Source organism: Theropithecus gelada, chromosome 18, assembly GCF_003255815.1.
Source record: "Theropithecus gelada isolate Dixy chromosome 18, Tgel_1.0, whole genome shotgun sequence".
Taxonomy (NCBI): domain Eukaryota; kingdom Metazoa; phylum Chordata; class Mammalia; order Primates; family Cercopithecidae; genus Theropithecus; species Theropithecus gelada.
In genome coordinates, this window is record NC_037686.1 from 109,798 (window position 1) to 125,549 (window position 15,752).

The following is a 15,752-nucleotide window of genomic DNA, read 5'->3' on the forward strand; positions in this document are numbered from 1 at the left end:
CTCGATCTCCTGACCTCGTGATCCACCCGCCTCGGCTTCCCAAAGTGCTGGGATTACAGGTTTGAGCCACCACGCCCGGCCAAAATTGAGTTGATTTTTAAAACAAATTATTTACCCAAACTCAAAATGAAAGAAACTGTACCTTTGAGCAGTCAGCAGTTATAAATTCTGCACTGAAAATATATTCACTATCGCGACGATTTTTCATGTCCTCATACCGCTGCTGACACTGTTTGATGGAGACATCAGCAATATCTGGAAAGATGGAAGGGTATTAGTAAGCATCAAGACAGAATGCCAGAAATTGAGACACTGATCTCGACTGATAAAACTCTGGCATAAAAGCCAGCTTTAGTACCAGTGAAAAGGTTTTATTTCTTTTAAAATAAAATAAAATAAAATAAAAAAAAGGGCTTTATTCTGACGCAAATACCCTATCAGTTTTCAAGAGGAACTAAAAGCGTCTCAATAGGTATGGATGCTAGAAAAGTTGTATCATGATTTTTAAATGCTTATTCAAAGTAAAAAGGAGAAAGTTTTATTCCAATCTGAATTATAAAACCTAACACTATCAATAAGCCCAGTTTTGGAAATACCAAGGGTATATTTTTATAATAAAATGTTATCTGCCCTTTTCTTCCTTTTTGAGACAGAGTCTTGCTGTACTGCCCAGGCTGGGGTGCAGTGGTGCGATCTTCACTCACTGCAACCTCTGCCTCCAGGGTTCAAGTGATTCTCATACCTCAGCCTCCCGACTCGCTAGATTACAGGTGTGTGCCACCATGCTCAACTAATTTTTTTGTATTTTTGGTAGAGGATGGGGTTTCACCACGTTGGCCAGGCTAGCCTTTAACTTCTGGCCTCAAGTGATCCACCCTCGTTTGCCTCCCAAAGTGCTGGGGATTATAGGCATGAGCCACTGTGCCTGGCCTGCCCTTTTCCCTGTTTAAAGATTCACACTGATGATGCAAAGGCAATGGTAGGTAAAACGCTGGGATCTTATCACAGATACAAAGTAGCAACACTAGGTAGTACCGGCAGTACCGGCAGCACTTCGTGTATTCTTCACCACTATACAATACAAAGGGGGAAAAAACCAGTTTCATTTAAGAACGCCCTTGAAAAAATACTGAAAATTAATGATATTAAACCTGGGCTTTTGAATACACACTTTAAAAAATGTTGTGTGATGAAATGGGAAGTAAGAAAACATTTCTGCTACCTAACAAGGTCTGATGGTCATCTTCAAGGACAGTACCCTGAGTTTTGAGCTGTACTGGCCACTTTTTTTCTGAGAAAGTCATTTTGACTTGAATCACTGACAAACCATGGTTACGCAGAGTTGCGTAACTGGCACACATTTTCCTGAAAATGAACAAAGTGAACCTGTCACTTAAAGTTCCCCCACCCCGGGCCGCAAACCAGTACAGGTCCATGGCCTGCTGGGAACCAGGCCGCACAGCAGGAGGTGAGTGGCAGGCGAGCTAGGCTGCACACTCCTTACAAGAATCTAACACCTGATGATCTGAGGTAGAATTCCATCCCCTGCTTGTGTGGAAAAACCGACTTCCATGAAACTGGCCCTTGGTGCCAAAAAGGTTAGGGACCGCTGATTTAAAGGGAACAATGGACAGCGTATTTGTTGCCAAAAATAAAATTGACTTTCAAATAAGAATTACAATCCTGAAAAACTTGTATTGATCACTGTGGGCTGGACTTCTTCCCAATACTTTTGTGATTGGCAGTGATACTAAACACGTGATTTTTTGATTCTCAACAATTAGATCTGCATAACTTTAGTGAACAATATTTTCCAAATACTATAAAATTATGCAGGAAGTGCAAGACAGACCAATGGATTTTAATGTTACACAGTATAAAAAGTTCATCAGTAAGGTTTCAGATTCCATATTGTAACTACTCTTTAAGAAACTACCACTTATTGAGTTTTGATGTAGTAACAAAGATGAATATCTACAATTATCAAAAAAGGCTATTAAACTACTCCTTTATTTTACAACTACATATCAACCAAAATAAAATCACAACATATTGGACGCAGAAACAGGCGTGAGAATCCAGCTGTCTCCTGTAATTCCAAACTCTAAAGGGATTTGCAAAAATGTAAAAGCCAGCCTTCTTACTTTTATTTTAATGAACTAAAAAATATTTTCAAATTTCTCAGCTTTAATTTCTAATATAGTAAATATCAATAGCTACTTACCATAATTACATACAAAAAAGCTTTCTGGGGTCCTCAATAATTTTTAAGTGTACAGGGCTCATAAAACCAAAAATTTGAGAACTGCTAATTTGGGCAGTACTTCTGTAGTGGGGGTATGTATCTCTTTTAACTCACCACATCAGAAAGACGCTGACGTCTGCTCGTCCCACTTCAGTGTTTAGACTAACCACTGGGCTAAGGTGACTGATTGATTGATTCATTGCATTACTATCGACTTTTCCCTTAATGGCTTCGGTAGTAAAAAAAAATTATTGCCTAGATCTATTATTTCATAAAGAATGAAAAAATAATTTTCTAATTCTATCATTCCTCTTCGATTTATCTGATTAAAAAAAAAAAAGAATTGCCCTTTTCAACCATCTGATTACAAATGTTTGATTCCCTCTCCTTAATTTATAAGTTTCAGAATAGTAAGTTTCTTAGCAACCTCCAAGGGTGAACAATGTTTTTTTCTGATTTGATGTGTCCAACTGCTATTTTTTTTTAATGTTAAAATTGTCCTATTTTTGCCAATGGAAACCTTTTCAAGTCTGCCCTTTAGACATGACTCCAACCATCTTTGATAGCTTCCTTTCTTTTGGGAAGGAAACGTTATCCCAGGCTTATTTAACCTTACTATAAAATAAAACTATCAGGAAAGTCTTGTAACTAATTTTTGTTGTTTTGTTGTTTAGAGATGGAGTCTTACTCTGTCACTCAGGCTGGTGCGCAGTGGCGCGATCTTGTCTTACTGTAACCTCCACCTCCTGGGTACAAGCGATTCTCCTGCCTCAGCTTCCTGAGTAGCTGGGATTACAGGTGTGCACCACCATGCCCAGCTAATTTTTTGTATTTTTGGTAGAGACAGGGTTTCACAATGTTGGCCAGGCTGGTCTCAAACTCCTGACCTCAAGTGATTCACCCACCCCTGCCTTCCAAAGTGTTGGGATTACAGGTGTTAGCTACTGCGTCAGGCCGTAACTAATTAAAAAAAAAAACAAAAAACAACTCATCTCATGCACAGTCCCAGATATCTTGTAATCAGAGATAATCCTTCTTATTTTCCATTTACCTGACTACAAATTATTCTTTCTCATATCATTATTTATCTTACCAGTACAAACTAGCTTGTTAATTCTTCCTTTTTTCCATTTGAGCAAATCTCCACCTTTACCACATCCCAGGTCCAAAACAGTGATATCACGTTTTTTCTTCTGTCGTACCTTTTCCAAAAATTCTCCTAAGAGACAGAAATCAGTCACAATAAACTACCTCTTCTTCAATTTTACTGAAGTATAAACCGTTACCTCTAATAACCTACTATCTTTTGCCCAATATGTAACATAAACGATTACACATCCATTTATGTAATTTGTAACTTTTGATAAGTAACTAAAAATATGACTAAGAGTTGATTAATCTGATCCTCTGTCATTAAAGAGTATGTGTCTGGTGTTTTGGAAAATTAAGGCAGCATTTTGAATGTTACTTTCAAAAATGAATTTTAAATAGCAGATATGTAAAATTCTAATTAAAGGCCGGGCGCGGTGGCTCAAGCCTGTAATCCCAGCACTTTGGGAGGCCGAGACGGGCGGATCACGAGGTCAGGAGATCGAGACCATCCTGGCTGACACGGTGAAACCCCGTCTCTACTAAAAAAATACAAAAAAACTAGCCGGGCGAGGTGGCGGGCGCCTGTAGTCCCAGCTACTCGGGAGGCTGAGGCAGGAGAATGGCATGAACCCGGGAGGCGGAGCTTGCAGTGAGCCAAGATCACGCCACTGCACTCCAGCCTGGGCAGCAGAGCGAGACTCTGTCTCAAAAAAAAAAAAAAAAAAAAATTCTAATTAAGACAACACAACACTTGTTCAGGATAAGAGAAAAAGTTAAGTAAGGATGAGAAAAACTAATTATTCATAATTTATTTTGTAGCTTTCTCTAGGTGTTTAACAGCAGACACATAAGTAAACCAAAGTTGTTATGGAATGATAAAAGAGCTTGATTACGAAAGATGTCAGGCTTACCACCAAGAGAAATATAAAAACTAGAAAAACAAAAAAAAATGCACTATGTCTTTTAGTTTTAGTATCATCAGAATTTGGTAGACCCCAGTCTACTAAATGACATTAACAGCCAACAGATAAAATCAGTAGGCCTCTAAACATCAATAGGCAAATTGTTCAAACATCAATTAAAGGCATATTAATACTCGCAGGCAAGTTAAGTATTCAACAGTTCTAAAACCTGATATAACACTGAATCCTAGACACATTCTCCTTGTCTTATCACTGAGTTGAACGCTTTCAAGCTCAAGCGTGTATTATTTTGATGGCTAAAATATCCTGTACAAGCACTTTCACCTTCTGCAGGAACTTAAAGTAACTTCAACAGAAGCACAAGTGTTCCATAAAATTTAACTTTCCGCCATGAATCTTAATAGCATAAAAATACTGAAAGAGTGAAAAACAATTATAAAATCTCTGCATTTATCTACAGTAAGACTAACGAGACAGGAAATCATCAAGAAACAATTTCAAAAAAGCCTTTATCACATTCCAGAACTGTACTCAACTGTTTACTTACCAAGCTATAAGCACCAAGAAGAAAGAGAAAATGAGTGACAAAGAATGAGTGTTGAGAAAGGAAGAAGTCAGAGAGAAAGCTTGGAACAAATCACACTGATTGCATTAGGACGTTAAAGACAGGTGCAAAGCACACATCAAGAGAGTTGCTAGAACAGTTGAAGAAGGAAAGAATACCCTGTATTTGCTGAGAGACAATTTTGCCAACTCTGACTTCAGTCCTTTAAAAAAAATACCTCTTTTCTGATTATAGAAATAATACATGTTACAATGTGGAAAATATGGACTCGAAAAAGTTATTCAGTAAAAAATAAATGAATAAATAAGAATTCATAAAAAATCCAATAAGTTATCTGCATCATTGAGGATAATGAAGGAAGAGAAAGGTTGAAAAGAAATTAGGACTGGGGTAGAGAGAGAACCTTATGAGTAGAGACTGAAAATGCCATTACATTAATCTAGAGGGGAAAAAAAAAAAGTGAACACTCATTTAGCCTAAGCTGACACATGGTAGAGTCAAATAAATATTTTTGTAACAAAACATGAATGTTAAAAACAAGTGATACGCAAAATATTAAAATGTGTTCAAAATAAGCCTAATTAGTTCCTACTAATACTTCTCAGAATAGGTAATTAATTTATCTTCCAAAATTAGTAAATTATCATCAAAACTAGTACGAAGTACCCATAATTCGCACTTTATTCTTTCTAAGATTATTAAGAAAGCATCCTCATTTCTTCTTTGACTGGCTTGAAAAAAATATTACGAAAAATTTTAAACCACTTTTTAAAGTTCTCTAAATTTAAGAGTCTGACTACTCAATGCACTAAATATACAGAGCAATAATTATATTCTTTTTTTACCCCATCTTATGGTGCTGACAAGAATTGTATTCTGAATCATATTTTCTCTGCTCACTTTCATTCCACAGATAAAATGTTGGCTCAAAAAAGTTGAACGTCTTTATCTATCCTCAACGTAATACACATGATCTTTATCAACTAATTGAAGGCCTACACAAATCAAGACACTGCCTATTTCTTGACTTAATGAAACCTAAATGTTTAACCAACAATATGCAGTTGCTCCAAAACTATGAGGGTAAAACAGAATCATTACTTAATAGTGCTGGGTAACCTTAATTCTGTGCATTAAAGAAACATATTGCCTTCTGAAAGCCTGGTCAACATATCAACTAAACACCCGTTAACATCTTACCATCGTCAACATATCAACTAAACACCCGTTAACATCTTACCGTTGTCAACGTATCAACTAAACACCCGTTAACATCTTACCGTCGTCAACGTATCAACTAAACACCCGTTAACATCTTACCGTCGTCAACGTATCAACACCCGTTAACATCTTACCATCGTCAACATATCAACTAAACACCCGTTAACGTCTTACCATCGTCAACATATCAACTAAACACCCGTTAACATCTTCAACTAAACACCCATTAACATCTTACTGTCGTCAACGTATCAACTAAACACCCGTTAACATCTTACTGTCGTCAACGTTTCAACTAAACACCCGTTAACATCTTACCGTTGTCAACGTATCAACTAAACACCTGTTAACATCTTACCGTCGTCAACGTATCAACTAAACACCCGTTAACATCTTACCCTCAACGTATCAACTAAACACCCGTTAACATCTTACCGTCGTCAACGTATCAACTAAACACCCATTAACATCTTACCGTCGTCAACGTATCAACTAAACACCCGTTAACATCTTACCGTCCTCAAGGTATCAACTAAACACTCGTTAACATCTTACCGTCGTCAACGTATCAACTAAACACCCATTAACATCTTACCGTCAACCACAAGTATTAGAAGAATCTGTCTTCAAGACCTAGTCTTGGCTCTAGCTTTATAAAGTCAAGGTTTGATAATTAAATGAGCAGGAATTAAAGACTCAGTCGCTTGGCGCTGGTTACACCAGTGGGGAGAAAAAAGGAAACATAAGCCAAAATGAAAAACAGCAAGCTAACAGCAAAAAACCACCCTACCAATGAGAACACTTTTCATCCAATTATTAAAGTTTCTTAGGTAAAAAATACGACTTTGACTACGCTTCTCCAAACCAACTTCCTGAAGTTCATTGTAATGGGCAGCCACTGCTGAGCTGTGTCCTTCTTCCAGATTCTGAAAATAAAACAGAATAGAAAAACATCAAGGATCAGAACATGGTAAAAATAAGCCTCAGAACATTTCACCTGGGAATGGATAAAATACTATTAGAATTGGTAAACTTCACTAAACAATGGCAATTAACCACAGAAGTCTCACTAATTATCATTAGACCTAAGATGTGTTTTCTGAGTCCTTGGGTATCAGTACGTTTTCATGCTGCTCATAAAGACACACCCGAGGCTGGTAATTCATAAAGAAAAAGAGGCTTAACGGACTCACAGTTCCACGTGACTGGGGAGGCCTCACAATCAGGGTGGAAGGCGAAAGGCAGGTCTTACATGGCAGCAGGCGAGAGAGAACGAGAGCCAAGTGAAAGCGGAAACCCCTTATCAAACCACCAGATCTCGTGAGACTTCTTCATTACCATGAGAACAGTGTGGGGGAACCGCAGTGATTCAGTGATCTCACACCAGGTCCCTCCCACACATGTGGGAATTATGAGAGCTACAATTCAAGATGAGATCCCGGTAAGGACACACCCAAACATCTCACCCTATTTTGAAAAACATCTCTAGGTTTAAAATTTTCATTGTGATATTTCATTTGTATAATTTTAGTGTCAATGTCTTAATAAACCCAGTACTCTTCCAGAATTCTGATTATTCAGTTGATAAATGACAGTCAATGTTTGGTGTTTCTATAAGAGAATAAATTAGGAATAAGCTATAATTACATTATTTTTATAAAAGTTGTGAAAATTAAATAAGATAATGTATATAAAGAGATTAGGGCTGGGAGAAGTGGCTCACGCCTGTAATCCTAGCACTTTGGGAGGCCCAGGTGGGAGGACTTGAAGTCAGGAGTTTGAGACCAGCCTGGCCAACATGGTGAAACCCCATCTCTACTAAAAATACAAAAATTAGCTGGGTGTGGTGGTGCACACCTGTAATTCCAGCTACCCGGGAGGCTGAGGCAGGAGAATCGCTTGAACCCAGGAGGTGGAGATTGCGGTGAGCCAAGATTGGGTCACTGCACTCCAGCGTGGGCAACAGAGCGAGACTGTCTCCAAAAAAAAAAAAAAAAAAGAAAAGAAAAGAAAAGGAAAAAAAGAGGTTAGAATTCAGTAGGCAATGTGCAGTGTTAGTGATTTCTATTATAATAATGCTATCATATATGTTATATGTAATCCAACAGTTTTTAATTTGTGCTTCCTGAGTCCCAAGAAATCCTGTAAAAATGCCATGATAGTTTGTAAAGGGCTTCAAATCCTCCTACGTCCCTTTTCAGCCAAAGTGCTGAATCTCACTGATGTGCTGAACGGCCTTTCAGCAAACCCTTGACCTATTTTACATAACAGGTTTAAGTGTAAGATTTTCATTTGAAAAAGGGGTTCTGGGGCTAGTAAAAGTTTGAAAACTATGTTTAAAATACAAGCTCCCAGCCGGGTGCAGCGTCTCACGCTTATAATCCCAGCACTTCGGGAGGCTGAGGCAGGCAGATCACGAGGTCAGGAGTGTCAGGCCTCTGAGCCCAAGCCAAGCCATTGCATCCCCTGTGACTTGCACGTACGCCCAGATGGCCTGAAGTAACTGAAGAATCACAAAAGAAGTGCAAATGGCCTGCCTCGCCTTAACCGACGACATTCCACTACAAAAGAAGTGAAAATGGTCGGTCCTTGGCTTTCTGTCCAAACGACCTTACTGTTTTAGCCTAGCCCTCCTGTCTGCACGCAGCGGCTGCCACTGCTTTAATACTGTTAGAAGCCCTAAAAATCACGAACTATGCTCAACTCTCTACAGTTCTCATAACTTCCAAAATCTATTTTCTTCCCCCAACCATCGCTCAGGACAATGCTTATGCTGATAAGTCAGCTAAAAAAGCAGCTAGGTTCCAACTTCTATCCCTCAAAGCAGTTTTCCTCCTTCACATTGGCCACTCCCACCTACTCCCCCGCTGAACTTCCACCTATCAGTCTCTTCCCACACAAGGCAAATGGTTCTTAGACCAAGGAAAATATCTCCTTCCAGCCTCACAGGCCCATTCTATTCTGTCGTCATTTCATAACCTCTTCCATGTAGGTTACAAGCCGCTAGCCCGTCTCTTAGAACCTCTCATTTCCTTTCCATCATGGAAATCTATCCTAAAGGAGATCACTTCTCAATGTTTCATCTGCTCTTCTACTGCCCCTCAGGGATTGTTCAGGCCCCCTCCCTTCCCTACACATCAAGCTCGGGGATTTGCCCCTGCCCAGGACGGGCAAATTCACTTTACTCACAAGTCAGAAAACGAAAATACCTCTTAGTCTAGGTAGATACTTCCACTGGATAAGTAGGGGCCTTTCCCACAGGGTCTGAGAAGGCCACCGCGGTCATTTCTTCCCTTCTGTCAGACATAATTCCTCGGTTTGGCCAGTTTTGCCTCGCACAAGGTCTCTTCTTCCTCTGTGGATCCTCTACCCACATGTGTCTACCTGCTAATTGGACAGGCACATGCACACTAGTTTTCCTTACTCCCAAAATTCAATTTGCAAATGGGACCGAAGAGCTCCCTGTTCCCCTCATGACACTGACACGACAAAAAAGAGTTATTCCACTAATTCCCTTGCTGGTTGGTTTAGGACTTTCTGCCTCCACTATTGCTCTCGGTACTGGAATAGCAGGCATTTCAACCTCTGTCACGACCTTCCGTAGCCTGTCTAATGACTTCTCTGCTAGCATCACAGACATATCACAAACTTTATCAGTCCTCCAGGCCCAAGTTGACTCTTTAGCTGCAGTTGTCCTCCAAAACCTCCGAGGCCTAGACTTACTCACTGCTGAAAAAGGAGGACTCTACATATTCTTAAATGAAGAGTGTTGTTTTTACCTAAATCGATCTGGCCTGGTGTATGACAACATTAAAAAACTCAAGGATAGAGCCCAAAAACTTGCCAACCAAGCAGGTAATTATGCTGAACCCCCTTGGGCATTCTCTAATTGGACGTCCTGGGCCCTCCCAATTCTTAGTCCTTTAATACCTGTTTTTCTCCTTGTTTTATACAGACCTTGTGTCTTCCATTTAGTTTTTCAATTCATACAAAACCGCAGCCAGGCCATTACCAATCGTTCAATATGACAAATGTTTCTTCTAACAACCCCACAATATCACCCCTTAACCACAAAATCTTCCTTCAGCTTAATCTCTCCCACTCTAGGTTCCCAGGCTGCCCCTAATCCAGCTTGAAGCAGCCCTGGGAAACATCACCCATTCTCTCTCCATACTACCCCCCAAAAATTTTCGCCACCCCAACACTTCACACTATTTTTAAAAAATTTTTCTTATTAACATAAGAAGGCAGGAATGTCAGGTCTCTGAGCCCAAGCCAAGCCATTGCATCCCCTGTGACTTGCACATATACGCCCAGATGGCCTCAAGTAACTGAAGAACCACAAAAGAAGTGCAAATGGCCTGCCTCGCCTTAACTGATGACATTCCACCACAAAAGAAGTGAAAACGGCCGGTCCTTGCCTTAAGCGATGATACTATCTTGTGAAATTCCTTTTCCTGGCTCATCCTGGCTCAAAAAGCTCCCCCACTGAGCACCTTGTGACTCTCACTCCTACACGCCAGAGAACAACCCCCCTTTGACTGTAATTTTCCTTTACTTACCCAAATCCTATAAAACGGCCCCACACTTATCTCCCTTTGCTATCTTTTCGGACTCACCCGCCTGCACCCAGGCTTTATTGCTTTACAATAAAAAGCTTTATTGCTCACACAAAGCCTGTTTGGTGGTCTCTTCACACGGACGTGCATGACAAGGAGTTCAAGACCAGCCTGGCCAATATGGTGAAATCCCATCTCTACTAAAAATACAAAATTAGCTGGGCATGGTGGTGGGCGCCTATAGTCCCAGCTACTCGGGAGGCTGAGGCAGGAGAATCACTTGAACTCAGGAGGTGGAGGTTGCAGTGAGTTGAGTTTGCACCATTGCACTCTAGCGAGACTCTGTCTCAAAAACAAACAAACTACTCCCCTCTGTTAAAAGAATTCACATTCCATTAATGACAAAAGCCTCACTATCAGTCACTTTCCTCATAAGGGCCAATGGCAGAATTTTATTTACTCATTAAAGTACTTTTTTCCTCTAACTCCAAATTCTGCCTCAAATTCCTTTCTAATGTGGTACTTCCACATGAAAACAATTTGCTCTGTAGTATCTTTACTACATATTAGGCATTTGTATTCACTTAACTAAAACAGTATGTAAAATACATTAATAAGTTGAAAACAGTTTAAGGAATTACATTAATAAAGCGATGTAAAGCTAGGTATAATTTTAAAAGTTATCCCTTTTTAAGTGATAACTTCTGACAAAAAAACTGGAGCCGAACACCTAATAAAAAAGGAAAATAGGTAAATCACTTGGATCTCATACTCTAGTCTTTTTAAAAACACCAACAGACAGCAAAGTAGCTTTCAAGTTTCTAGTTACGGGTGAGGCCTGCTAATGCCCAGGAGGTTGTGACTGCAGTGAGCTTCGATCACACCATCACACTCCAGCCTGGGCGACGGTGCAAGACTCCGTCTCGGAAAAAAAAAAGTTTCTAATAAAGAAGATTCTAAAATAAGATAAAGATTATCTCATTAGAAAATAAAAACAAAAACTAAAAAATCTATCTCATTAGCAGGAGACGTTTCGCCTTAACAGAAATCATAAGAGTTAAAAGCCTCCTTTGTCTTAAGACCACATCTATTAAAAACAGAACATTCTTACGCTATTAAGATTATGTAAAAAGATCACTATGATTGCAGAGGTGTTCCACATTTCAGACTTACATATTCCGAGTAAAAGAAAATACACTGAACATACTTTCTGCTTTTCAGGAACATCCTCAAGTGCTATTTTTCTCTTATTTTGAGTGCCATCTCCAGTAGAATATTCAACTTTTGGAACATCCTCAGTTTCTCTTTTTCTTTTCTTTGAATTGCCTTCATCATCACCACAATCTTTTTCCTCTGGGACAATTTCGGGATCAAGTTTTCTCTTCTTGGATAGAGTGTCTTCCCCACAACTAGAACTTTCCTTTACAAGATCATCTTCAAACTCTTTTCTCTTTCTTGCTGTGTCTACTTGTCTACAGACAGAAGTCTTTTCAGAAAGCCCAGTCCCAGAAGCTGTTGTGTTTTCATTAATATCGAACGAAGACTCTGTTTCAGAATTCACTGACACTTTTGCCTGTTCAAGAGACATCTTTTCATATTCCTCTGCTTTTGTAGAATTTGCCATTTATGATTGCTTGAATTGATGGTAAAACTTCATGAACCAACACTAGAATGACAAAAAAATTGGTATTACTTGTAAACACTAAGACTTTAAAACAATTTTTTTTTTTTGAGACAGTTTCACTTTTGTCACCCAGGCTGGAGAGCAATGGCGTGATTTCGGCTCACCGCAAGCTCTGCCTCCAGGGTTCAAGCGATTCTCCTGCCACAGCCTCCCGAGTAGCTGGGATTACAGGCGCCTGCCAACAGGCCCGGCTAATTTTTTCTATGTTTAGTAGAGTCGCGGTTTCGCCATGTTGGGCAGGCTGGTCTCTAACTCCTGACCCCAGGTGATCCGCCTGCCTCGGCCTTCCAAAATGCTGGGATTACAGGCGTAAGCCACCGCGCCCGGCCTAAAATAATTTTAACTAGAATTTGATTAAAAAAAAAAAAAAATTTGATCAACCAGTTTTAAAAAATCTCATTGTAGAGAGAATATTAAAAAATGTTAATCGATATGTACGAATTTCTGAATATGGTAATACTAAGTATAATCCCCCCGTAATTCTATAATCTTATTCATAAAAGTCACTGTTGGCATTAAAGCTGATGAATGAAGTGGGGATACACATGCACTAGCTCCATTTCAGTTCTGACCCTTACTCCATAACTCTGGTTCCCAAACTGCATGGTTGGCACCATAACAAACAGCACCACAGGACGTAACGTGGAAGATATCACAGAAACTACCAGCTTTAAGTGCAGCACAGTTTCAAGTGAATAGACTGCACTACATACCTTTCAATGACTTTGTGAAGCTGAGATTTTGGTATCACAGAAAATCAAGGTGAAACAGGAAATGAGGTTGGCGGTGCCTATCTGATTTCGAGGCTTGAAGTTGTACAGTACCCAACAGGTTCACACATCCTGTTAGCAAGGGATTGTGATTAATTAAGAATAAAACACAAACATTACCTTTCCCCCCAATTTATGTGTATTAATTTTTTTAAACAGACATAAAGTTGTTAGACCACAAATACTTTCAAATTCTTTGGGGTAAACTACTTAATAAATGGAACTGTTGCATTTCTTTTGGCCTATGGACACTAAGGACATCAAGAACAGAAAAAGTTTGGGATTCTACAGCAAGAACTTCTGAAATCATATTTCATAATGGGTGTTCCAATTAGGTAGAAAGTGGAGAGAGTAGAAATGACTTTAGACAAGTTTCAAGACTCAGCCTGCAGTTTGATGACCATTAAGTCTCCTTCAAATATGTTCTTAGACCTACATTAAGATGGGAAAGAGAGAGAAATAACTGAACTATCTATTGGTTAAGAATTACGGTGGTTGATTTATTAAGTCATTCAACAAACTTAGTGACCTCCTACTACAGAGAAGCTCAAGGTAAATTGTTTTCAAGATGTTTATAGCTTACATACCACTATTAAAATGTTAAGCTTTTGTTCAGCACAGTGGCTCATACCTGTAATCCCACCACTTTGGCGGACCGAGGTGGGCAGACTGCTTGAGCTCTGGAGTTAGAGACCAGCTTGGGCAACATGGCAAAATCCCGTCTCTACAAAAAATACCTGGCATAGTAGCACATGCCTTAGTTCCAGTTACTCAGCAGGCTGAAGTAGGAGAATGACCTGAGCCTAGGAGGTCCAGGCTGCAGTGGAGCTGTGATTGCGCCACTGCACTACAGCCTAGGTAACAAAGTGAGACCCCCCCTTAAAAAAAAAAAAAAAAGCTTTTTCATGAAGGAAGTGTTTGTGTTGTGCTAAAAATAAATAAATAAATAAATAAGCCTTTTGGATAACGAAAAAGAATAAGAAATTAAGTTGCTTAAAGGAATGGGTAACAAGTCACTACGAATGGGTAAGGATTTCTTTTTTTTTTTTTTGAGGCCGAGTCTCGCTCTGTCGCCCAGGCTGGAGTGCAGTGGCTCCATCTCGGCTCACTGCAAGCTCCGCCTCCCGGGTTCCCGCCATTCTCCTGCCTCAGCCTCCCGAGTAGCTGGGACTACAGGCGCCGCCACCACGCCCGGCTGATTTTTTTGTATTTTTAGTAGAGACGGGGTTTCACCGTGTTAGCCAGGATGGTCTCGATCTCCTGACCTCGTGATCCGCCCGTCTCGGCCTCCCAAAGTGCTGGGATTACAGGCTTGAGCCACCGCGCCCGGCCATGGGTAAGGATTTCAAGGGTTATTAGCTTTCATGATCCACCATTTGAGGTAACAAAATACCAAGAGGTACCAAATAGAACTGAATGAGAGAACAACAACAACAAATCAAAAAAGTAATTTTCAGAACAAATACTTAAAATGATTATCTAGAAAAATTGGCTACCAACTTATTAAATTCCTAGTTCTCCTCCTCTGCCATTGATTTCTTAATGGAAATTGGCTTTAAATTCAAATAAAGCAATGTGACTTATCTTTAGCTATAATTATTACCTAAAATTAGTATCGAGATTTAAGCATGAATTTTACTTATGTCACTTACTTTTATGGTATCACAGATGTGACATCATAAAAACATAATCAATTAGGTCAGAAGAAATGACACAGCATTCCAGATGACCACAAAAATGAGTAAGAATGTTTAAAACCAAGCACCATGTTTACAGCCAACTTGTTTTCAACAAATGTGCCAAAAACGTACATAGTGAACAGTGTCCTCAAAAAATGGTGCTGGGAAATCTAGACCACTCTCTCTCACCATATGCAAAAATCAAATCAAAATGGACTGAAAACTTAAATTTAAAACCCGCAAGTATGAAATTACTTGAAGAAAACATTGTGGAAATGCTTCAAGACACTGGTCTGGGCAAAGATTTCTGTGGTAAGACCTCAAAAGTACAGGCAACAAAAGCAAAAACAGACGATTATATCAAGCTAAAAACTTCTGCACAGCAAAGGAAACAAGAATGAAGAGATAACCTACAGAAAGCGAGAAAGTATCTGCGAAACTATTCATCTGACAGGGGATTCACAACCGGAATATAGAAGAAACTCAACTCAACAGCAAAAAAAAGAAGCAATCCTACTACAAATGGGCAAAAGATCTGAATAGACATTTCCTAAAAGACACACAAATGGTCAACAGGTATATATGTAAAAAATGCTCAATATCAGTAATACCAGGGAAATGCAAGTCGAAACCACAATGAGATACCATCTCATCTCGGTTAAAACGGCTTTTATCAGAAAGACTTTTAAAAAATGGATACTAAGGCCGTTGCGGTGGCTCACACCTGTAATCCCAGCACTTTGGGAGGTGAAGGTGGGCAGATCACTTGAGGTCAGGAGTTCGAGACCAGCCTGCCAACATACTGAAACCCCATCTCTACCAAAAATACGAAAATTAGCCGGACGTGGTGATGTGCGCCTGTAATCCCAGCTACTGTGGAGGCTGAGGCATGAGAATCGCTTGAACCCAGAGGTGAAGGTTGCAGCGAGCTAAGATCAAGCCACTGCACTCCGGCCTGGGCGACAGAGCAAGGCTCCGTCAAAAAAAAAAAAAAAAAAAAAAAAAAAAAAAAAA

The 15,752-nt window shown here is 39.6% G+C and overlaps 1 protein-coding gene across 2 annotated transcripts in view; it reads right to left on the minus strand.

Annotated features, from left to right (window-relative positions):
* Positions 1 to 15,752, minus strand: part of RNMT (RNA guanine-7 methyltransferase) — a 42,867-nt gene that overhangs the window by 25,369 nt on the left and 1,746 nt on the right. The window contains exons 2-6 of one of the 2 annotated variants that reach the window (XM_025365472.1): positions 13,003 to 13,131; positions 11,813 to 12,271; positions 6,837 to 6,972; positions 3,339 to 3,464; positions 143 to 255 (exon numbers count right to left, since the gene is read on the minus strand). In XM_025365472.1, coding sequence (XP_025221257.1) covers positions 143 to 255; positions 3,339 to 3,464; positions 6,837 to 6,972; positions 11,813 to 12,229 — 792 coding nt within the window. In that variant the 5' untranslated portion in view covers positions 12,230 to 12,271; positions 13,003 to 13,131. The remainder of the gene's footprint in view (positions 1 to 142; positions 256 to 3,338; positions 3,465 to 6,836; positions 6,973 to 11,812; positions 12,272 to 13,002; positions 13,132 to 15,752) is intronic. The other variant, XM_025365473.1, reaches the window with a different exon arrangement.